The sequence below is a fragment of the Rhodamnia argentea genome, chromosome 10 (genome assembly GCF_020921035.1).
Source record: "Rhodamnia argentea isolate NSW1041297 chromosome 10, ASM2092103v1, whole genome shotgun sequence".
Lineage (NCBI taxonomy): Eukaryota > Viridiplantae > Streptophyta > Magnoliopsida > Myrtales > Myrtaceae > Rhodamnia > Rhodamnia argentea.
In genome coordinates this window covers 18,488,539-18,508,341 of record NC_063159.1, presented here as the reverse complement: position 1 = coordinate 18,508,341, position 19,803 = coordinate 18,488,539, and the positions used below count along the sequence as shown (strand labels likewise).

General features: G+C 41.4%; 1 protein-coding gene and 1 pseudogene across 1 annotated transcript in view; one reads left to right on the top strand and one right to left on the bottom strand.

Annotated features, from left to right (window-relative positions):
* The first annotated feature begins 919 nt into the window (after positions 1 to 919).
* LOC115752344 (zinc finger protein CONSTANS-LIKE 12-like) overlaps positions 920 to 19,803 on the top strand; it is a 34,805-nt gene continuing 15,921 nt past the window's right edge. Inside the window, exons 1-4 of the mRNA XM_048271446.1 lie at positions 920 to 1,796; positions 1,968 to 2,198; positions 2,423 to 2,769; positions 2,943 to 3,117. Coding sequence (XP_048127403.1) covers positions 1,206 to 1,796; positions 1,968 to 2,198; positions 2,423 to 2,769; positions 2,943 to 3,069 — 1,296 coding nt within the window. The 5' untranslated portion in view covers positions 920 to 1,205 and the 3' untranslated portion in view covers positions 3,070 to 3,117. The remainder of the gene's footprint in view (positions 1,797 to 1,967; positions 2,199 to 2,422; positions 2,770 to 2,942; positions 3,118 to 19,803) is intronic.
* LOC115752342 lies at positions 11,094 to 12,674 on the bottom strand (annotated as a pseudogene).

Sequence of the window (19,803 nt, the reverse complement as noted above, 5' to 3'; positions counted from 1 at the left end):
AGTACCAAGTCTGAGATTCGATCCCCACGAGCACCGCAACACATGTACATAGAAAAGAGGAGTACGGAAAAAAAAAAACAAAAACCAAAACAAAACACGTTGCTAACCATATTCCTATATATAGGATCTATCTCTCTAATCATCACCACTAACCTCGTAATAATGTGAACATGATGATGGTCCCTTCTGCCTTCCTTTCCTATTAAAAACAGTTTCTAAGTGTGAAAATTGCACAATCAGTCTTAAACTTATTGCACGGATGCTAATTCAATCTTAAACTTTTAAATTTTACCAGTTTATTCCTAAACCTTTGCGCGAAGACCTAAGGTAGTTCTTTCGGTTAATTTTCGTCGAAAATTTATTGATGTGAAGAACCTTATGTCTTTGTTTTTGCACTTTATCCCGATTATTCGGTGGAACGTTTAACTGTTCGTAACACCCTCCTCGAAGCTTCTCGAAAGGAAATTGAAGAACGAGAAACGTTTTCCCGTGGAATGGATGGACAGACGTGTCCGGTGCGGAATTCATCCCCGATCCCCGCTAAATCTGGTCGTTCCCGGACAAAACGGTGGCAAAATCTTAGTCGGATCGAGTAATCTTCTTGCACAGCGATTCATGCCCAAGAAAGAAGCCAGCTCGGCAACCACGTCGACTCGGCAGGCAAACGGTGATCTTAGCTTTGCCGATCGATGCTAATCCAGATTCTCAACTAATCCCCACCCATTAATCCCCTACTTAATTGCCCTTCACTTGCCACCGCCAAACCAGCGCCCGAGTTCCACGGCTGGCCATACCAGATACTCTCTCGGACATCAACCCCCCACTTGTGTATCAGTTTTGAAGCTCACATCCGGCCACGTGGCGCTCGCCCAGAAAACTCAGGAACGACGTCAATAAAAACCAAGCGAAACACTTGCCCAATATGTTCCCACTCGAACGCACCTTGCATGTCTTGGCCAAAGTAGAAGCGTTTTAGGACAGAAGGCCTTGTTGAGCTTTGTCCATCTCGATTTGCTTCAGTAGGAGTAGCTTCCATCCGCGTCCGCTAAATGGGTTCGGCTTTTCTTGATCTCGGCTGATCGTGTGCATTGGAGCCGGAGGCGGGGGGGATTCGCCCGCATGGTTCGTCCGTTGCTCTGGAGTTTGGAAAGATTTAAAGTTCTGTTCTGGTTTGAGCAGGATTCTGGCGGAAAGACACATCAGAAATGAGGGAATTATCAAGTATGGATCCTGTGTGTGACTTCTGCGGTGTAGTGAGGGCCGTGGTGTACTGCAAATCGGACTCGGCCCGCCTTTGTCTGCAGTGCGACGGGTGCGTCCACTCCGCTAACACGCTCTCCCGTCGTCACGCGCGCTCTTTGCTGTGCGACAAGTGCTGTTCGCAGCATGCGGTGGTTCGATGTATGGATGAGAGGTTGTCGCTGTGCCAGGGCTGTGATTGGAGCGGCAATGGGTGCTCGGGGCATGGACACCTTCGCCAGGTGCTGGACTGCTACACGGGCTGTCCTACATTGTCCGAGTTCACAAGCATATGGTCCTCGGTTCTTGATCCGCCTTGTTCGAATGATTCGGATAGCAGGTGGGGGCTGCCGAGCGCTCCCCCAATGGAAGGCAATGGCGTGAGCAACTTGTTGGAGAATAGGGACTGCGAGGGCTCATATGGGATGGCGATGAGCAAGCTGAATGAGTTTGGCCCTTGGATGCGGCCGGCTGCATTGTCGACACCGAATGCAAACTATACCCAACTGTGCAAAGATCAAGCACCTTTCACTGCTCAGGAACTCAATTTGCCCAAGGTAATGCTTCTTTTGTCGGGGGTTTCTTGTTTCATTGAGAAGGGGTGCAAGCAAAATATTTACTGCAGAAGGTGCTGATGAACATCCAGCAGACTCATTCCTTTTGTGCTCAGTCCATCTTTAAGAAAGTTGATTTGGTCTGAATTGAGTCCCTCATTGCAAAAAGTTCAGGTGCCCTTGGGTTGTTCTGGTTCCAAAAGTCTCGGGTTCGACGGAAGCAGCGATCTATGCCAGAGTCTCGGCATGGAAGATATTCCCCGCCATGGAAATGGGGATGAGGTTTTGGGCTATCAGCCTTGTCAAAAGAGGTTTCTCTTCGAAGATGGAGATATGGAGTGCCTTCTGATGGAGAAGAATCTGTCAGCTACAGAGTCCAATGGACCTATTGAGAATGCCATGGAGGTCAGCCAGCATTGATCTACACATACCGTGAACTGAACGATACCATTTCTCAAAATAAGCATGACAAGTTCCAGTAGTTGTGGTGCATTGTCTTGTCTGTTGCGGAAGAAAACTTTCTGCTGAGCCTTTCTCCATATTGTTTTGCTTTCATCTCTGCTTATTTCCGGTACTTGATAGTAATACCTTTTGATCTATCCTCACTGTCGCCTTTACTGTTTCTTCAGGCATCATCCTCGGCGCAACAGGACTCGGTATCTTTTCATTCCTCTTACATGGGCGGTTCGGTAACCGGGGTGCAGTCTATGAAGGGAGGCGCGAATTGCCTGCTTATGAGTCCTGGGTGCAGCAGAAATTTAAATTTCGGATATCCTGCTGGCCCGGTTCATTCGAGCATATCACTATCCTTGTCGAATATCACCGGGGAAAGTAGCGCAGCTGATTACCAAGATTGTGGACTGTCACCGGTATTTCTAACTGGTGAATCGCCGTGGGAACCAAACCTGGAGGCAAGTTGTCCGCAGGCAAGGGATAAAGCTAAGATGAGATATAACGAGAAGAAGAAAACAAGAACGTACGTTCCTCAACTCTAAGAATGTTAGAAAACGTCCTTTTATGCTTAAAAATGGAAACTACATGGTGATAAAAAACTATCCAATAGTTTCAATTGTGGCTGCTCCAACACCAACACTAGGACAGACTTTTGGTATCTAGATGTAAATACATCTGCACTTCTGTCGTCTGCAGATTCGGAAAACAGATAAGATATGCCTCTCGGAAAGCCAGAGCGGACACAAGAAAACGGGTAAAAGGTCGATTTGTAAAGGCAGGGGAAGCATATGATTATGACCCTCTACGGACAAGGGACTCCTGAGCCATATCACAAACTTGGTCCTTGAAAGACAAGTCCAGACAGAATAAGGTAAAGCTCCCAGTCACTCTATCAAAGACAACTTTCGACAATTCGCACTCTAAAGATCAATTACTGATCATAACGATCTGTTTTACATGATAAAAAATATGTACACTACTTGGATTTCATGACTCATGCTGTGAACTTTCTTGCCTAAATAGTAGATGGTACATGATTGATCCCGCTTTCTTGTTAACAGGTGCGAGTATGTTCTTCACAAGTCTAATTGCTGTGTCTTGAGTTGGGGGAGGATTATGCTTCTGCTCTCAACCTATGGTCACTTTCCTCTTTCACTATTACAGGCTGATGTTTCAGATTATGCTTCTGCTCTCAACCTCACGCCCTACCGCAAAATGGCAAACCGCATTCTGTGGAGAGACGCACGGGACCTAATTTTGCTTGATCTAGTTTCTTTTAATTCAGATATTCACCGGCGTTTCTTTCATCTTCACTGCCCTGTTCTAAAGCTGGGAGTCCTCTAATAGCTCATCAATGTGTTAGTGAGAGGATTCATGGAGTCCCCATTTTGTGCAGCCTAATGTTTTGTTTGTTGATGACGTAGTTGCATATGTAATAGAGGCTCCAAATCAATAATAACAAGGGTCCAATTTCAACGATTGATGCGGCAAAACTTTCTGAGCTTTCTAATAATCTCTTCATTTATGTCATCTCACATTTTAACCTATTCATACATTTGCAAACGGAAATGCACAATCTGCATGAACCGATCGAACTCCACAGGTTCACATCAAGATGTCTGCACACAACTCGAAGGCGACACCAGTGCATCGAGAATAGAAGATGAAGCTAGTGACCTTAGACAAGACGCAAATTCCCACTCTGAAAACATAACATGATCCACGAGGTGCGATGAAGTCGGTGCACACGTCCGTGCGTGCCATGGTTACTTAAAAATTGATTTTTGAAAGTGAGACGACTTGATGTTTTGATTGAGTTTCAAAGCTCTCCGGACAAAGCGGGAAATGTTTCCTTCCAGACGGACTACAAAAGAAAGAACTGTGCATGGCCAGCTTACTCAAAAGGGTTGCAATGAGCGGTGTGTAACCAGTAAAAACAGTGCAAGAAACACAGGCCCACATGAAGTTCCGATCTGGGCTGCTCGAAATCTGAACCAGGAAGGAATAACATCGTACTTGTGTCCGACTCTGTGTCATTTCCTCCATCCGCCTCTTCATATCTCCATATCAAGCCACCACCGCTCAAGACTCAACAAGCACGACACCGCCGCCGAATCAAGATCCCCACTATCAACCTCGGGAGCGGAGCGCCACGACACCTTCAAACTCCTCCACCTTGCTCATAGTTAAACACTAGTGGAGCAGGTGCGTGACTTTAAATAACTTTAGTCTGGTGATGTGTGCAACTCATGAAACAAGTAATTATTGGGCTGTTCTCTCTCGTTCTCTCCATAATCTACTCTTACAGCAAGTGGTTCTTGCTGTGTGCAGGTCAAGAATGAGAAGATTCGTTCTTCTGGAGAGATAGAGTGAAGGTGCTTGAGGCGTTCAAGGTCAGCACGTCGCAAGAACTCCCGTTAGTTTAGGTCTTTGAGGTAGATTAGTAGTTCACACTGTGATGTGGCAGACTTTTGTTTGTTATAATACCCATCACTTTGTCAATCGATAGAGTGGAGTGGCCTTTGTATCACTAGCATTACTGTTGGAGGTGCTGCCATCCGTGCTTTGTGTTCCTGGGCATTTGGAGCAGAGCTATCTCTTTCTCGTAGACTGCTGGGCTGGGTTGCAAAGGTAAAAAGTGGGTTGACTCTTCTTGCACAGGCTCTTCAAGAGTGATTCGAAGGCTGAAAGCTATTTTGCGCATTGGTTTATGGCTTTATCTTAAAGAGGAACTGTCTGAAGAGATTGGAAGTGAGGTTGCAATTTGCTGAGCAATGTAATATAGTGGTTTCCAAGTTTTGTAAAGGAGCTGATGTTTTTCAATTGATTAAACTGAGTTGCTCTGGGAATTTAGAAGTTGACACGATTGGTGCAATCTATACTTTGTCCATTGTCTCGCTACACATGAATAGTCTGGTTTGTGGATACAGCAATGATAAGCTCTCAAATTTGGGTGCAAGATTTCCATTGTTGTTGCATCTTCTGTTAGTTATTTGTCTTGTATCTTCTGTTGGTTATATGCCGTGCATCTTGAAATTTGGAACAAGCTGTTTCTGTTACTTCTACACTGTTTGTTGCATTGGGTTTTTGAATTTTTCCTTTGAGGGTGTTCTTCATTAGATAATGTGTTGAAACTCAGTAAAAGTTGCCTTAGATTGCAGAAAAACCTGCATTAAAAGGTATCTGAAGGTAGGTTCGTCTTATTTTTTTTTTTGGGTAAGGAGTTCGTCTTATTTTTCATACTGTCTACTTCCAAGTATTCATCTCTGTACTTGCCCTTGCAAGAGTTATCTACTCTGACGAGCCTCGACCATGTTGTGTTCGGCCTCTTCGCAAGTCAAGACTTGTGGCGTAAGAGCGAGGAGTACGTCAAGCTCTGGTGGAACTCACGCACTATGCGAGGCTGCACCTTTCTCAACAGACCGCCTCCGGATGCTGATTCCCACAACGGCACTTTGTCTATTCCTCCTTTGTGTGTAGCCGAAGATACGTCACGATTCTGGTACACTCATGGAGCTCAACACAGGTTTCAGATCCGGATAGCCCGTATGGTCCTATAAGCTGTGGCCCGTAACCATTCTAATGTCCGATGGTGCGTCATCGGGGACGATAGGACTGTTTTTGTAACAGAGAATTTAGTGAAGACTCTTTCGAAGTACGACCGCAGGCTATGGCACTATGTTGGGGCTAACTCTGAAAATCTTGAGCAGAACAGAGAATTCGGATTCAAGATGGCATTTCTGGGAGCTGGTTTCGCCATAAGTTCACCGCTCGCCGAGGTCTTGGCAAGAGTAATCAACTCATGTATAGATCGGTATGCTCTTCTCTATGGGGGCGATGCTCGGGTCTTTGCTTGCTTGGCAGAGCTTGGAATTGGGCTGATTCATGAGCCAGGTTTCCATCAGGTATTGCTTCATCTATATTCCGTCCCAAGTAAAAGAGCCCTCTTATCAATCTTTTCGAGCGTTTTGTTTCGCAAATATCATTTGTAATCATTTCGATCTGCGCCTGAGCTTTACATTACATCTTGTGCTGCCCTTAAAAAAAGTAAGCTTTGCCTTATATCATGACTAATTGCACAGCAATTATAGTTCTGACTTTGGTTATCCGAGTTTTCTCAGACAACAACTCTGTCTGCTCATACGCTTTGTAGTTGAGATGCCAATTCATTCTAAGAGCTTTTTGGGCCAGCAATGAATTGCTTGAGTTCAAAACTGTAGTTCGGCACAAAAGTAGCATGATATAATGCAATACGTGCTGCGATTTGAGATCGTCGCCCTCTCTCACAGAGAAATAAGATTCACGATATCTGCTACTGCGAAAAAATACCAATGTTTGCTTTGATTGATCAAGCATATTTATGTATTTTCATGCCTATCACTTCATTATCTTTTCATTAACTACATATAGTCTTTACCACGATGGATGGAGTTCCGTATATAGGTTGAAGTCACACTTAATATTGCTATTTGGCTATGGTACTAATCCTTGTACTACTCTTGTTGCCATCGACAACTTTGTCGCCGCCGCGGTCATCAAATTAAATGGAGCCAGTTCGACATCCGTGGCAATGCGCTCGGTCTACTGACCTCGCATCCGGTGACACCTCTAGTGTCCATTCACAGTCTAGACCAAATAGACCCACTCTTCCCCGGAATGGAACACTCTCCATGCCCTGCAACATTTCTTCAGAGCAGCGAGTGCCGACCCACAGAGAGTTCTGCAGCAAACGGCTTTCTACGACAGGTGGTTCTCGGGGACCATCTCTGTATCCTGGGGATACGCCATCCAAGTGTTACCGAACCACGACTACTTGCCCAATGCGATCAAAGTCGGAGCGACTTCCCGGCATTAGAGAAGAGGAAATCTGTTGGCGGAAGCCTACGTTTTCAACACTAGGGAACTGCATCCGGACCAGTGCGCAAGATCCACGATCTTCTTTTTCAAGAAGATATCCAAGAGCAAGGACGGGACTAAGACCACCTACAAGAGATAGTATCTGAATTGCACGTACAACGACGGTTCCCCGAGGAAAATTAAGGAGATCAGAGTGCACACACGCAAAATGGACCTTACTAAGAAGCAGGTAAGTTTTGATAATTTACTGAAGTTTGGACTTGGCCTGGAAGTGAGTGACTGAGATTGTATTCGTGTGTCGGACGCGGTTGCAGGCGCCGAGACGGCAATGCTGCAATGTGTTGCCTCCCTCGAGTAACGAAGCACTGGACATTGCCATCAGAGAATGCAAGGAAGTAGAGTTGATCTATCTGCACCTTTAGCTGCTTCAGAAAATGACCAATTTCCTTTCCGTCTCTGCTTCCAAAGTTTGAGTATATGTTTTGTGTTTCGGATGTGTATTCAATCAAAAGGTTTGTATCATAAACTCATACATACAATATCGACAGGAATGAGAGGAGGGATACGCATACATTGGAATGAGACAGTACCAAGATTTCGACGAAAATTGCGCGTTTCATCGCGTGAATTGAGGTTATGAGTTTTGGATTATGTCGATTAATCACAATCCAAGCGAAATTAGAAGATCCAATTGGGGTATGTAGCTTGATCCACAAGCAACATGCTAGAGCTGAAGTATGTAGCTTTAGTAAGTCTGTCTTGCCTTATGATGATTTTGGATCTAGAAGACCATTTATGATATGCCACATGGTAAATTGTTTCTTATTTACAACATTCACAATGCGTAATGAGCTTTTGTTTTTTAGGGTAAAGAATGTTAGTTAAGTTCTTGAAATCGATATGCTAGGCATCATAGCAAGAGGCTATGTACGTTAATCTTGCTAGATGTAAAACTTGCGTAGAAGCAAATTAAATCAATTGGGAGAACTTTTTGCATAGATTCGGGCTAAAACAGAGAAAATTGTCTAAAAAGTCGTAAACTTATTACACTTTTGTCAATTCAGTCCTAAACCTTTTAAGTTTGCCAATTGAGTTCATCTTATCAATTTTGGTTGGAAATCGCTAATGTGGACACGGGCCGTCCTATGTGACACAGTCGCCACTAACTGGGATAATTTTTAATAATAAGTACATGTGAACATGGATCACGCGATGGGCATGTGAGCATGGATAAGTACATGATAACAAGTTAAACAACTTCAGCAGCAATTCAGGTCAAAATGGCAGATACCGGGGCCTTCGGTTGTGATGGTTGGCGTTTCGGTTAGAATCTGCAGTTACTTCAAACCTATAAGCCAATAGATGACCCTCTTGAACTGGGGACGAGACAAAGGGTTTCGGTTGATTCAACAAGTTTTTTTTTTTTTTCCCTCATTCGCATTTCTCTACTAGCGCAACATGCGTTCTATGAAACTAATGACCAGCACTCTATAAAACTATTAACTAGTAATGTCGAAAATTATCCAAAAATTCATAATCATATTGTATGGCGGCCAATTCAGTATTAAACTTTTCAATTGTATCAATTTAGTCCTAAACCTTTTGGCAATTCACCAATTTAGTCATTCCAGTCAATTTTGACAAGAAGACGTGGACCTAAACCTTTAGATAATTCACCAATTTAGTCATTCCGATCAATTTTTACCGTAAATTGTTGACGTGGACGACAGTCGGTCCACGTGACATCATCGGCATTGACGTAGATGATTTTTGAATTTTTTTTCAAATTTTCTAAATTATTCTTTTTTCCCTTTTCTTTTCATGAGTGGGTGGCGACATCGGTGATCACCAGCGAGGGTTGCCCTTGCCATCCCTTGCCGGATCGAGTGAAGGCGACCCTCACGGGCCATGTTTGGGACTTTCGAACAATTATCCCACTTGTAATGCTAGCTAATGAAAGCCTCGAAGAGGGAGCCCAACTCTTGATTTAAGCTTATTTCTTGCCCTTTTTTTTTTCTTTTTTCTTATTGTTTGAGTTCTTCTTCTTCTTTTCCATTTGGGACAAAATCAGCGATCCTTTTTTCTAGAAAAAAAGAAGTAATAATAGGAATTTATTATTTGAGAAATAACGTAAGTACAAGTAAGAGTGAAAGAATCATCTACTAGTTTTAACGACTGCATTTGGTTTAATTAGATCTTTAATATATGTTATTACGTTATAATCCGTGTGTTTTAACTAATAAACTTTCATTTTGTTGAGTGTGACCAACGGTGCAATGTTATTCATTTTTTTTTCTTTCACGTGATAATGTTCTAGGGAACTTTTTCTTTTGAATGGCATGATAGTAACGGATGTTTAGAATTTGTAATGTACTTAACTCTTCAGTGTTAATCTTTTCTTGAAAATGTGAATTAAAAAATCGTGTAGTGATGACATGAGAAATAAATAAAAATTGGACTACTAGAATCACCATATAAAATGAAAGTTGAACAGGTTGAGTGCACGGAATATAGTATGATGACATATATTGCAGGTTATGATTAAACCAAATGCATTAGTTAGAACTAGTGAAAAAAAAAAAATTTGTGCTTACTTGAGTTTGTGTTCTCTTTCGAATAATGGTTTCCTAGTGCAAAATAAAAAAGAAATATGCAATTCATCAAAACAATAAATATTTTTTTTTTGGGTGAAAATACAATAATTTTTTTTTTTTTTTGATGACTTGGCTATCGAGACCATAGTGATGCCCTAATCGTGACACAAAACCCACTCTCCATCCGAACCCAAAATTAGGTCCTGAAAGTGAAAGGTAAGCAAGCTTGCACGCAACGCAGCAGCTTCAGTCGATTGCTCCCCGATACCCGACTGCAATATACGTCCAGAGAGGAGTAGGTTAGCCAGACATCCACAATAACATTTATGATAATCTTGCAAATGAAAAGAATTAGTCAGGACCGTGGCCAATGACGTCACGCCGAAGGCTGAAGGAACAGATACACATAAGTTGAAGGAGGAACATTTTGCTAGAACAGGGTTTTGTGTGGGTGATAATTTCAGCTCAACAAGTCATTAAATTACAAAGTAAGTATCGTTTAGAGCAAGGGTAATTGACAAAAGAAGTGCGCAATGCAATAGCGTCCTCACCTCTTGCACCAACCTCCGATAAGTTTCAGTGAGTTTCATCTTGGGGATTGACATATTATTCATGCCGCGAAAGGAAACGCGACATTCCTCTGACAAAGAGAGAGGCAATAAAGCTGCTTCATCGTGGTAGTCCAAGTCAAGATCTTCGACATTTAGTACTTGAACAGTGGCATCCTCATAAGCGTTTTTTAAGGGCGCGGATGGGAACACTTCTCTACCAGAAATCAACTTTCGACCAGAAGTTGATTTCTCTACTTTTCCTCAAAAACAAAAGTTGATTTTTCTACTTATGCTCCAGATTGATTTCCGATCGGATAAATTTGTTTGGTAACGATTGAAAATTTCTACTTTTAAAACATTATTAATAAAATCTTCGGCGACCACCTGCCGGCCGCCACCAACCGCCGGCCGGCCGCCACCAACCACCGGCCGGCCGCCACCAGCCGTCGGCCCACCATTAGCCAACGGCGGCTGGCGGAGGTCGGTATGGTCGAAAAAGTGATTCTAAAGAGGAGAAGTAAAAAATTTTTACTTCGGCAAAAGTTGAAAATCTTACCAAAAGTTAAAAATTCTACCGGAAGTCAATTTTTTTACCAAATGAATTTCTACTTCGGCAAGGTTTTTATCAAACGGATTTCCCTGCTAGATTGACTTCTGACAGAGAAATCTAGAAGTAGAAATGTTATCATGCAGCTCCTAAAGTACCATAGCTTCATTGCAAAGTAATTCTCTTGATCTGTCAGCACATGAAAAACTAAATTTCGGCTTTCCTGCAAACACATAATGGATACAACATATAATTTCAGTGACGAACAAATTTCAACAATTGAAAAATCAAAGCTTGTATCAGAAGTCTGTAATTATGCTTTTGCATGCATGACTGTTGAGTTTATCACCACTGAAGATGCAAGTCCATTCTTGGAGAATATGACCAAGTGACGCAATGTGGGGGTCTAAACACTTCTCAGAAAGTGGAACCTCCATATCACTTGACGGTGAAGTAAAATAGTCCACCGTGAGCCTCAAAGAAAGGCAGTGAAGGATCTCTGGCATGGTCTGAACTGCTACTTTGTAGAGGAAGGCACTTCGTTTCATGTGGAAGTTAGCCTCGTCCTCAGTCAAATCCAAGATTTGACTCAACTTCTTGTATACGTTATTACGATCTACTGGGAATGATTTAGCTTTCGCTATTGAAGCCTCCATTTTTTTTGCAGCTTCTTTCCGATCCTGACATGTAAACACATTATGTAAAGGAAATTTTAAAGGTAAGGACTAAGGTACATTGAACATGGCAGTATAGTTAAATCCGGACAGGAGGAAAAAAGGCGTAATACTAGGAATAATAAGACTATTTACAAAATTGGTTTACACAATCATGTGGAAAATTATAAGTGCATATTTGACAAGTGAGTCCTATACGAGTACCCAATAGAAGTCTGTCACTTTACTTTATAAATCAATATTACGAACCAGTCATAGTATCTTAGCATGGTTCACAGACGACATAGATCTACAATACATGCATGGCATGGATAGTCAGGAAAGGTAGTTAAATAGATCTACAATGTGCCTCACTCTACAATGATACTGATCCAAAGAACCACTTAAAAGGAAGCTCTCTGAAGATTAAAAAGTCAGCTGTAACTAGTATATTTCACAAACTGGAAAGGAAGCAGTACCATAGATACTATGAAAAGGAATGAGTAGGGCATGACACACATGAGTTACAGATCATAAGAGTATGGCACAACAGGGCTGGAAGGAAGGAACTGAAAGGACAAGCATAAGAAAATTAAAATGGCTACTTCCTTGAAATCAACAGCATAACTTGTGAGCGGACACACCATTATCATGCTTGAAAGAGTAACTGGAATTATATTATGAATCACAAGTCTAAAGTTACTGTATATGCCAATCCAAACAAGCATGAGCTTCTAATGATACTTGCCAAACGACACACCAATGCACTATCTTGACATAGTGATAATGCCAGAAGCCGCTCGATCCAAAACCATGACAAAGGGAAGGCATGATAAATTCGATAACATCAAACAGGGAAGGTACAGTCTGTCCCCTATCAGCAAACTTCCATCACTATAAGCATTTCATGCGGTTCATGACTTACTGGGGAGGAAGATCAGCATCTTTAGAAGATTCACTCAGAACATCCTCAAAATCCTGAATATTTTGTCTCAATTCACGAGACAACTTTTCCTTGAGTGGGAAGTTTTGCAGTACTAGGAAAAAAATGCTCTTGCAACAAAAAGCTGGTCCTTCAATCTCTTCACCATGGAATCCTTCATATCCTCTTTATGTTCTTGCAGCCATAAACAATAGCTTCCAAATCTCAGTTCACATGATTTGCCAACATCAACAATTGCAAGATTTCGACATGTCCTGTCACTCGATTTAGACCTTAACGCCATCCTACTCCTTGTCCTGCACATTAAAAAACCCGACGACATCCTTAGGCGTCGTAGCTGAAGCCCGCCATTAGAAATTTAGAACACTTCGCAGAACTCACTCCCCGGTCGATTATTCTCAAGTGGGGTTGTGTCAAGAATCCAAAATAAAATTAAAAAAAAATAAAACAAAAATTGAGTGGCGTTGACAGATGGAGAAGAAGAGACGGATTTCTCGGACTTTGAAGATTTCTTCTTGGGCATTACAATGAGAGCGACGCAACTGCTCTGCTCTGCTCTGCTTGGCCTGAACTTGGTTTGGTGAAAATGGAGAAGAAGAGATCGCCTGAGGCCATGGCTTGGGGACGGGAGAGGAAAAAAGAAAAAGGAAAGAGAAAAATAGAAAAGAAAAAAAATAAAGAACAAAAACACCCTTTAGCTAGCCTCTTTTTTGAAACAATTTGAGCACTTCAAGCGCTTATTTAAAATAAGGTCTACTTCAAGCCTTTATTTGAGAAAATGAGTGCACTTGAGACACTTGAGTCCCTTATTTGAAAATTTTCCTTATTTTTACTAAAAGATTAATAGATGATATTCCAAATTCTTATTAATATTTTATATCTTTATTTTTTAAAAATGAAAAATATTTGGCTATTGTCGATCGAATTGGTTGTATGAAAAAAGTAAAGCTCATAATCAAGTTTTTGATTTTTTTAAGTGTTGTTAGAACTGTTAGGATCGGCGCACAATTACAGCTAAGTAAAACGAGCGAGAAAGAGAAATTTGAGACACGAAATTTTATCCCGATTTACCCTTAAATTAGGGTTCCGTCCAAGAGATAATTCCACTATAATTAGCACATCACACCTCCCATTATCTCACTCAATTACAATTGGAAAAGTGCATAGATAGCAGTAGCTATTCATGTGGCCAAATCCAAACTACTAATAAAAATTTACGGGCTTAAATCGTAAAAGCCTTCCGGTGTCCATGGGGTGTTGCCTCCTTGAGACCCCCGCTGGGGCTGCTTTCAAGGACCCCCGCCCGCTCAGCGGGACCCATTTTTTTTCAGTCGTAGATGAGTATAAACCACACCCCAACAAGATCACGATGAAAAAAATCGTGTTAGATAAAACTATATTCCATCAAAGTGAAGAGAACAAAATTCCTCTCATGTGTTTTTGTTAGATTGTAGATCAACAGAATTTGATGTATCGCACTAAAATATTAACCTTTTCTATGGTAAAAATGAAAATTTGCATTTCTTTTTAGTATTAAAGTCCTCCCATTAATACTAATTTTCCATAGCGTATTAATATTTTTTGAGTTACTTATTTATTAATTTATCTTTTCTCTTTTTTTTTCTTCTTTTTTACTACTTTGGTCTTTTTTTTTTTTTTTTACTTTGGCTAATGAGGCCGAGCCGCAACATCATAGCCCTTGTCGGTGATCGGCAAGGGTTCGACAACCCTCGCCGACCACAGTAAAAAATTCAAAAGAAGGAAAAGAGACAAAAGGAAAAAAAGGAAAAACAAACATAGTATTAAAAAAATTAGAGTATTATTAAAATTGTTCGCGTTAGCTCGGACCGTGCCAAGTAGGACAACCAACATCTACATTAGCGATTTTCGAAAATTTTTACAAGATGGAATCAATTCGCAAAAGTGAAAAGGTTTATAACTCAATTGGCACAACAAAAAGGTTTAGGACTTAAGTTATGCCCGATCATGTAATAGCTAGAGCGTTGCGAAGATCGGACACTATTGATCCGTTATCGATACTTGTCCTGTGTGTTTAGGCCACCCCGAGTGAACCAGCACCCTACTCGGACTTAAGCATCATGGATATTTATATCTCACTCATTGTTGTTGATTGTTTTTAGGACTGTAGCCATGGAGGTCCGTTCGGTCGGGTTTGAGGTTCCACTGGACCGGTCTGCAGATGCCACACACCATTCGATCCCAGGTTCGGACAGAGTTTGGGAGCACCGTGTGAGGACCTTCTAGGTTGAGGAGGGATTGGGATACCTAGTGCCCCATCGCTTTAAGGCCTAGCTCATTCGCCACGGGAATCTCCTCTTTGGGCCTATTTGCGGCTTTGAAGGACCCCCAATAGCGAACCCGAAGATCCAAGCCTAGGATCCCATGGATAGTGACACCTTAGACAGGGAAGTGGAGAACTCGGAGTCAGACCCTAACTATGACCTTGAGATGCCACCCGGCTCCCGTTTGTGAGTAGACGTAGGAGTGGAGACCTTTTAGATGGAGACAAGTTGATGTGGATGTTGAGGGTGATGTTGGCACCTCTTTTGGAATATAGATATAAAGTTAACCCTGCCCTTACCCGGTATCTTTTTGGTGGTCTTAGGGAGCAGCCCTAAGTGGGCTTATAGATACTGCAGCTTCTCGAGGGTTAATGAATATCGATAACTGAAAATAGTCTTTTACCGATGTGTGATGTGACTACCTACTTTTCTATCCATGTTGTTTGATTTGGTGTGTGGGAGTAGCACGTTTTGCATGTGCTTAATAAAAAGATAAGATAAAAGAATGGGTTGATAACGTGTCTGGGACGTTATTCTTTTATGACCCGAGATATTTTGGTAGGATTATTGCATACCTAGGAATCGTGTCGTAACATGTACAAAGCCCATAAGTTCTATCTTGGGAGGCCCACCCCCTATCCTTAGATGCAAAAATTTACTTGTTAATTTCCTTAATGTCAAGGTGGTCCACTGTCCTAGAGAGTTAAATTTGATAGCATATTGGGTGGTTAGATCTCACAGGAAAAAACAATTACCCCAAAATTGGGTTTTTTGGCCACCCCTAGCCCTATGAAATTTACTTTGTACTTAGGCCTGTCTTTTGGGTCTTCCCCCTTGAACTCTATGAATGAAAGTATTATTTTGACCAAAAAAAAAGTAAGAATGTGTGCATTAGAGTGCGAGAATTCGACTTTTATGTTAGGTCTTGAAGTACCCTCGATTCAATGCTTAACATATAAGACCCGTACTTATAACTTCTAACTTAACACATTCAATGTTATTAGTTGTTCTAATATAGCTTATATATACCATAGAGAAAAGAAGTAGAACGATGTACCTCTTCTCTTAGGTAGGCATTTTCCAATCTCAAGTGGCGTTCATCGAATGACATCTCAGCAAAAAGGAAGCAAAGACAAGCCCGAATTAAGAAATAGGTATGCTAATCCCATATCAAGCCCTTCAACGGGGCGATTATGAGGGATCCGCCCGTTAGCTTCTGGATCCATTCTTGAAGCTCAACCCTCAAGACATCAGTTATTTTTTAGCCACAGGTTCCACAAATGCATTATAGGAAGAGGATTCTAGGCGAATTTTACGACCTCTGGACCGGTCGGTGCGATTTGTGTGAGTGTGGGAAGAATGCATTGAAGTGGCAAGTTGAGAGCATACTAAACCAAATCGTACCGCTAAATTAAGAAGAAGATTCTAGATTTGAGAAACACCGCTTTGAAGAGAAGAGAAGAGAATTTAGTGACTCGTGATTTTGGAAATCATACTGATATTTCTAAAGGCAAGCTTTTTTAGTGAGCAAGCTCTGCCAAACATATTACATGAGGGAGCCTTTTATAGGAAAAACTGTTGAGGTTGATGTCTTGTATTCTCTTATCCAAGAGATTATGAGGCGGTTCCGAAAGACCCCATGACGACCGGACAGCATGGGGGTCCCGCTCCCCGGTGAGTGGGCAGAGGTCCGGGGGGGCCGCCCCGGCGGGGGTCGCGGGGGCAAGACCCCCGGGCTGCCATGGGCGTTTTATATTCAATCACAGAATGATTTATATGGGAAAGTTAAATATTTTAGGCTATGTGGGCAATTTTATAATTTGTATCATGTAAGGTTTCGCTATATATATTTAAGACGAAACAGGTTTCTACTGAGAGAGAGGGTGTGAGAAAGAGTGGTTGTACACTTTTCTACGTTATTAGTGAAACAGATCTCATCTCCTCGTGAACGTAGGTAGGCAAAACATCTCCCCAACTGAACCACGTAAATTCTTGTGTTGTACGAATTTTCATTACTTTCTTGCATCATTGATAGGATCGAATTTAGATATTCGACAAAAACTACATGTAAGATGACAACAACCATATGCATCGGATGCTCAAATAATTGAGATCCTTTAGTGGTACATAATTGATCATACATGAAAGACGGGTCATATTGACTTTTGACGATTTTTAACAACTTTTGACCACAAACGGTCGATTATTGGAATAAAAGACGGATATAGTACACGCGAGACCGATAGGATGATCAGAAGGAGTGGATGACTCATTATGAAGGGTAATAATTTGCATCATCACTATCCGAGATGTTCGGGTAATCTTTCCGTCGTTTGAATGCCCTCAATAATTGTGCTTCTTTGAACTCGGATATTTTGTCGTCAAGTTCTGGATCATTAGGGATTCCACTGGAACTAGATGGAATATCTCTTAAGTCGGATAGAATATCCTAGCTGGGCATAATCAGCTGGGAAAAATCATAGGGGTTACGTGACAGTGGACCACCCCATGGGTCTTGAGAGCTTTGAGAGTCCATATCCATTGAGAAATCTGGTTGATTTCTTCAAAATTCTTCAACAGCTTCAAAAGTGCTAAGATGTGTGCTAGATCTATCCCAAAAAAAAGTGGCTGATATGGCCATATTTCTCAAGGAATGACTTTGTTCTCCTGGCATTCTCTATATTCATGCGGGGATCTGCAAAATTGATCTTGAAAAAGTTTGATGAATTTGAGCAACTTGTTCATGAATATCGGGCTTAAAAGTTGAAGTGCCAACTTGAGCTGCGTCTGGTCGTCTATCTCCGAAGGGTCCTATAAAAAATTATGGCTTGTAGAAGATCACAAAAACCATGGCTTGTAGAAGATCACAACTACTTGTCTCTCTGGTTTTGGTCGCCCAACTCGCCATTGCATTCCGAACAAATCTCTCCATGCTTGGAGTGGTTGAAACCATGTGAGCATATCTATCAATTGTCTTTGGTCATGAGTTCTGTAATCTCCAAAAAGTGCTTGAGATAAAACCTTAATTAGCTTATTTGTTAGAAATTCTATGGCAACATGATAAAGATTAAACATGTACCAAATCTTTAGAGACTATGGTGGTTTAATGTTAAAACCATGTCTTAATTATAATCATCCCTTTATCCATTCTCTCCAATGGTCTCCAAATTTTGAATTTCCAGAAGAACTTGGCCCTCCACAGTTGGGACATGAGGCATTACTCGGTGCCTCTCTATATCTCATGTTGTCGGCTCTAAGCTTCTCATTCTCCACTCGAAGCTGTGTGATCTCGCCATGCTTGTGCTGCGTCTACGAGAGAGAAGAAAAATGCACTTAACTTAGTTATAATCAAAGGCAGTAACCAAGACTAGCACTATATAACAAGCATATGATTGACTAGGGCAAAGCCTGCTTCTTGTTTTAGAAGACCAAAAGATTGCAATTACCCGTGATTTTAGTGTAAGTAAGTTGCTATTTTCGGTAAGTTGTTGACACCTAATTTTGACGGTCATGTATCTTATTTTCGTCATAAAATAGATTATGTCAAATTTGTTAATTATGCATCCTTTATTGTTTTATGACAAAATAGAAAAGTACAAAAAATATATAAAACGAAAAAAAAATGGACTGGGCTGGGTCAACCCGTATCCGCCTGACAGACCGGCCCGCGTTCTTTTTTTCCCTTACATGATGCAGGCCCAACCCTTCTTCATCTTCCATTCTTGGGCCCAAGTGACAAAGCCCATTTGTCCTTTCTATTCCCACCAGCCCACTCATGCCATCTCTCACTCTCACGTCACTCTCTACCGAATCTCACGTCAGCCTCTCTCTCTCTCTCTCTCTCTCTGGCTGATTCACAGCCGCACAAGCTCGCGGCCACTTGGTCCTCCACATCTTCCCTCTACGTGTCCGCAAGAAAGCTTGGACAAGAGAGGACCAGGGAACCTCTTTTGATGGCCACAGAAGGTAGCTTGGAAAAAAAAAATGGCAGAAAAAAGATAACACAGACAGGAGAGCGAAGGAGCAAAGGAGATTTTAGGGAGCTCGGTTCAAAAAGGGGGGAGGGGGAGGGGGTTTGGGGGGGGTGGTGGTGTGCGGTGGGGTGCGGTGGGGGTGAGGGCAGAGAAGTTGGGAGGTTCAGCGGGAGAAGTCTAGAGAGTGAGACCGAGAGGGATCATCTCGACCGCGCCCATGCCTCCTACGTCCCACCGGCCGCCTCTATCTTCGTTGTCCGAAGACCTCCTTTCGATCCATAAGAGGCTCCCCAACATGGATGCATGGCATATCGGTCCATCATAAGTGAGTTTTTAACTTAGAGATCGAGAGCTTTAATTTTTATTCGCTGCAAGTACTATTAGCAGTAATGTTAAAATCCTAACAATGCAGGCAAAAGTTGTTTCTCTTTCCTTTTTCAGTCGAAGATGGACGACGAACGAATCTGGATGTATGCTCGCTCTGAAAAGAAACTATTTTTCTCAAATAGTGTCTAGTCGATATTCATATGCGATCGATCATGCATAGATCCGTACATTTTCTGTATGTTTAAGCCAACAGCGTCAATTTTTCTCGGTTTTGGTGGCTTTCCAAGTGATCCCTACTCTTAAATGACAAAAAGAGAGACCAAAAAAAATAAAAATAAATTGGTGCTAATTGACATTTGTAATAAGAGCCTGAATGGCAACCATTCTAATTATCTGATTATGTTCCCTGGAACGAAAAAAGATGAGAACCATGTTTGGTAATGTAAATGATTCTAATTCCGATTCTGTTAGTTTTAAAGAATCAAAAGAATAAGTTTTAGAGTAAAAATAAGAACAAAAAAAAAAGTTCCGGAAAAAAGAATTACTTTTGAGAATCATAAACAGAATGAATTCACTTTTTCCTCAACCTAAAACAGAACAACGAGGTCTTATTTAAAAAAAAAAAAAAAGATAATAAAATAAAATAAAACAAATTTTTTTAAAAAAATGGGAAAATTTTAAAAAATCACAAAAAATTTAGAAAATCCCTAAAAATAGCAGAAGCTTAGATTAGACTAGTTTGACCTAATTTTCATTAATTTGGGCATAAATTTCTTAGATTTAATTGATTTTGTTCCTTTTTAGAAAA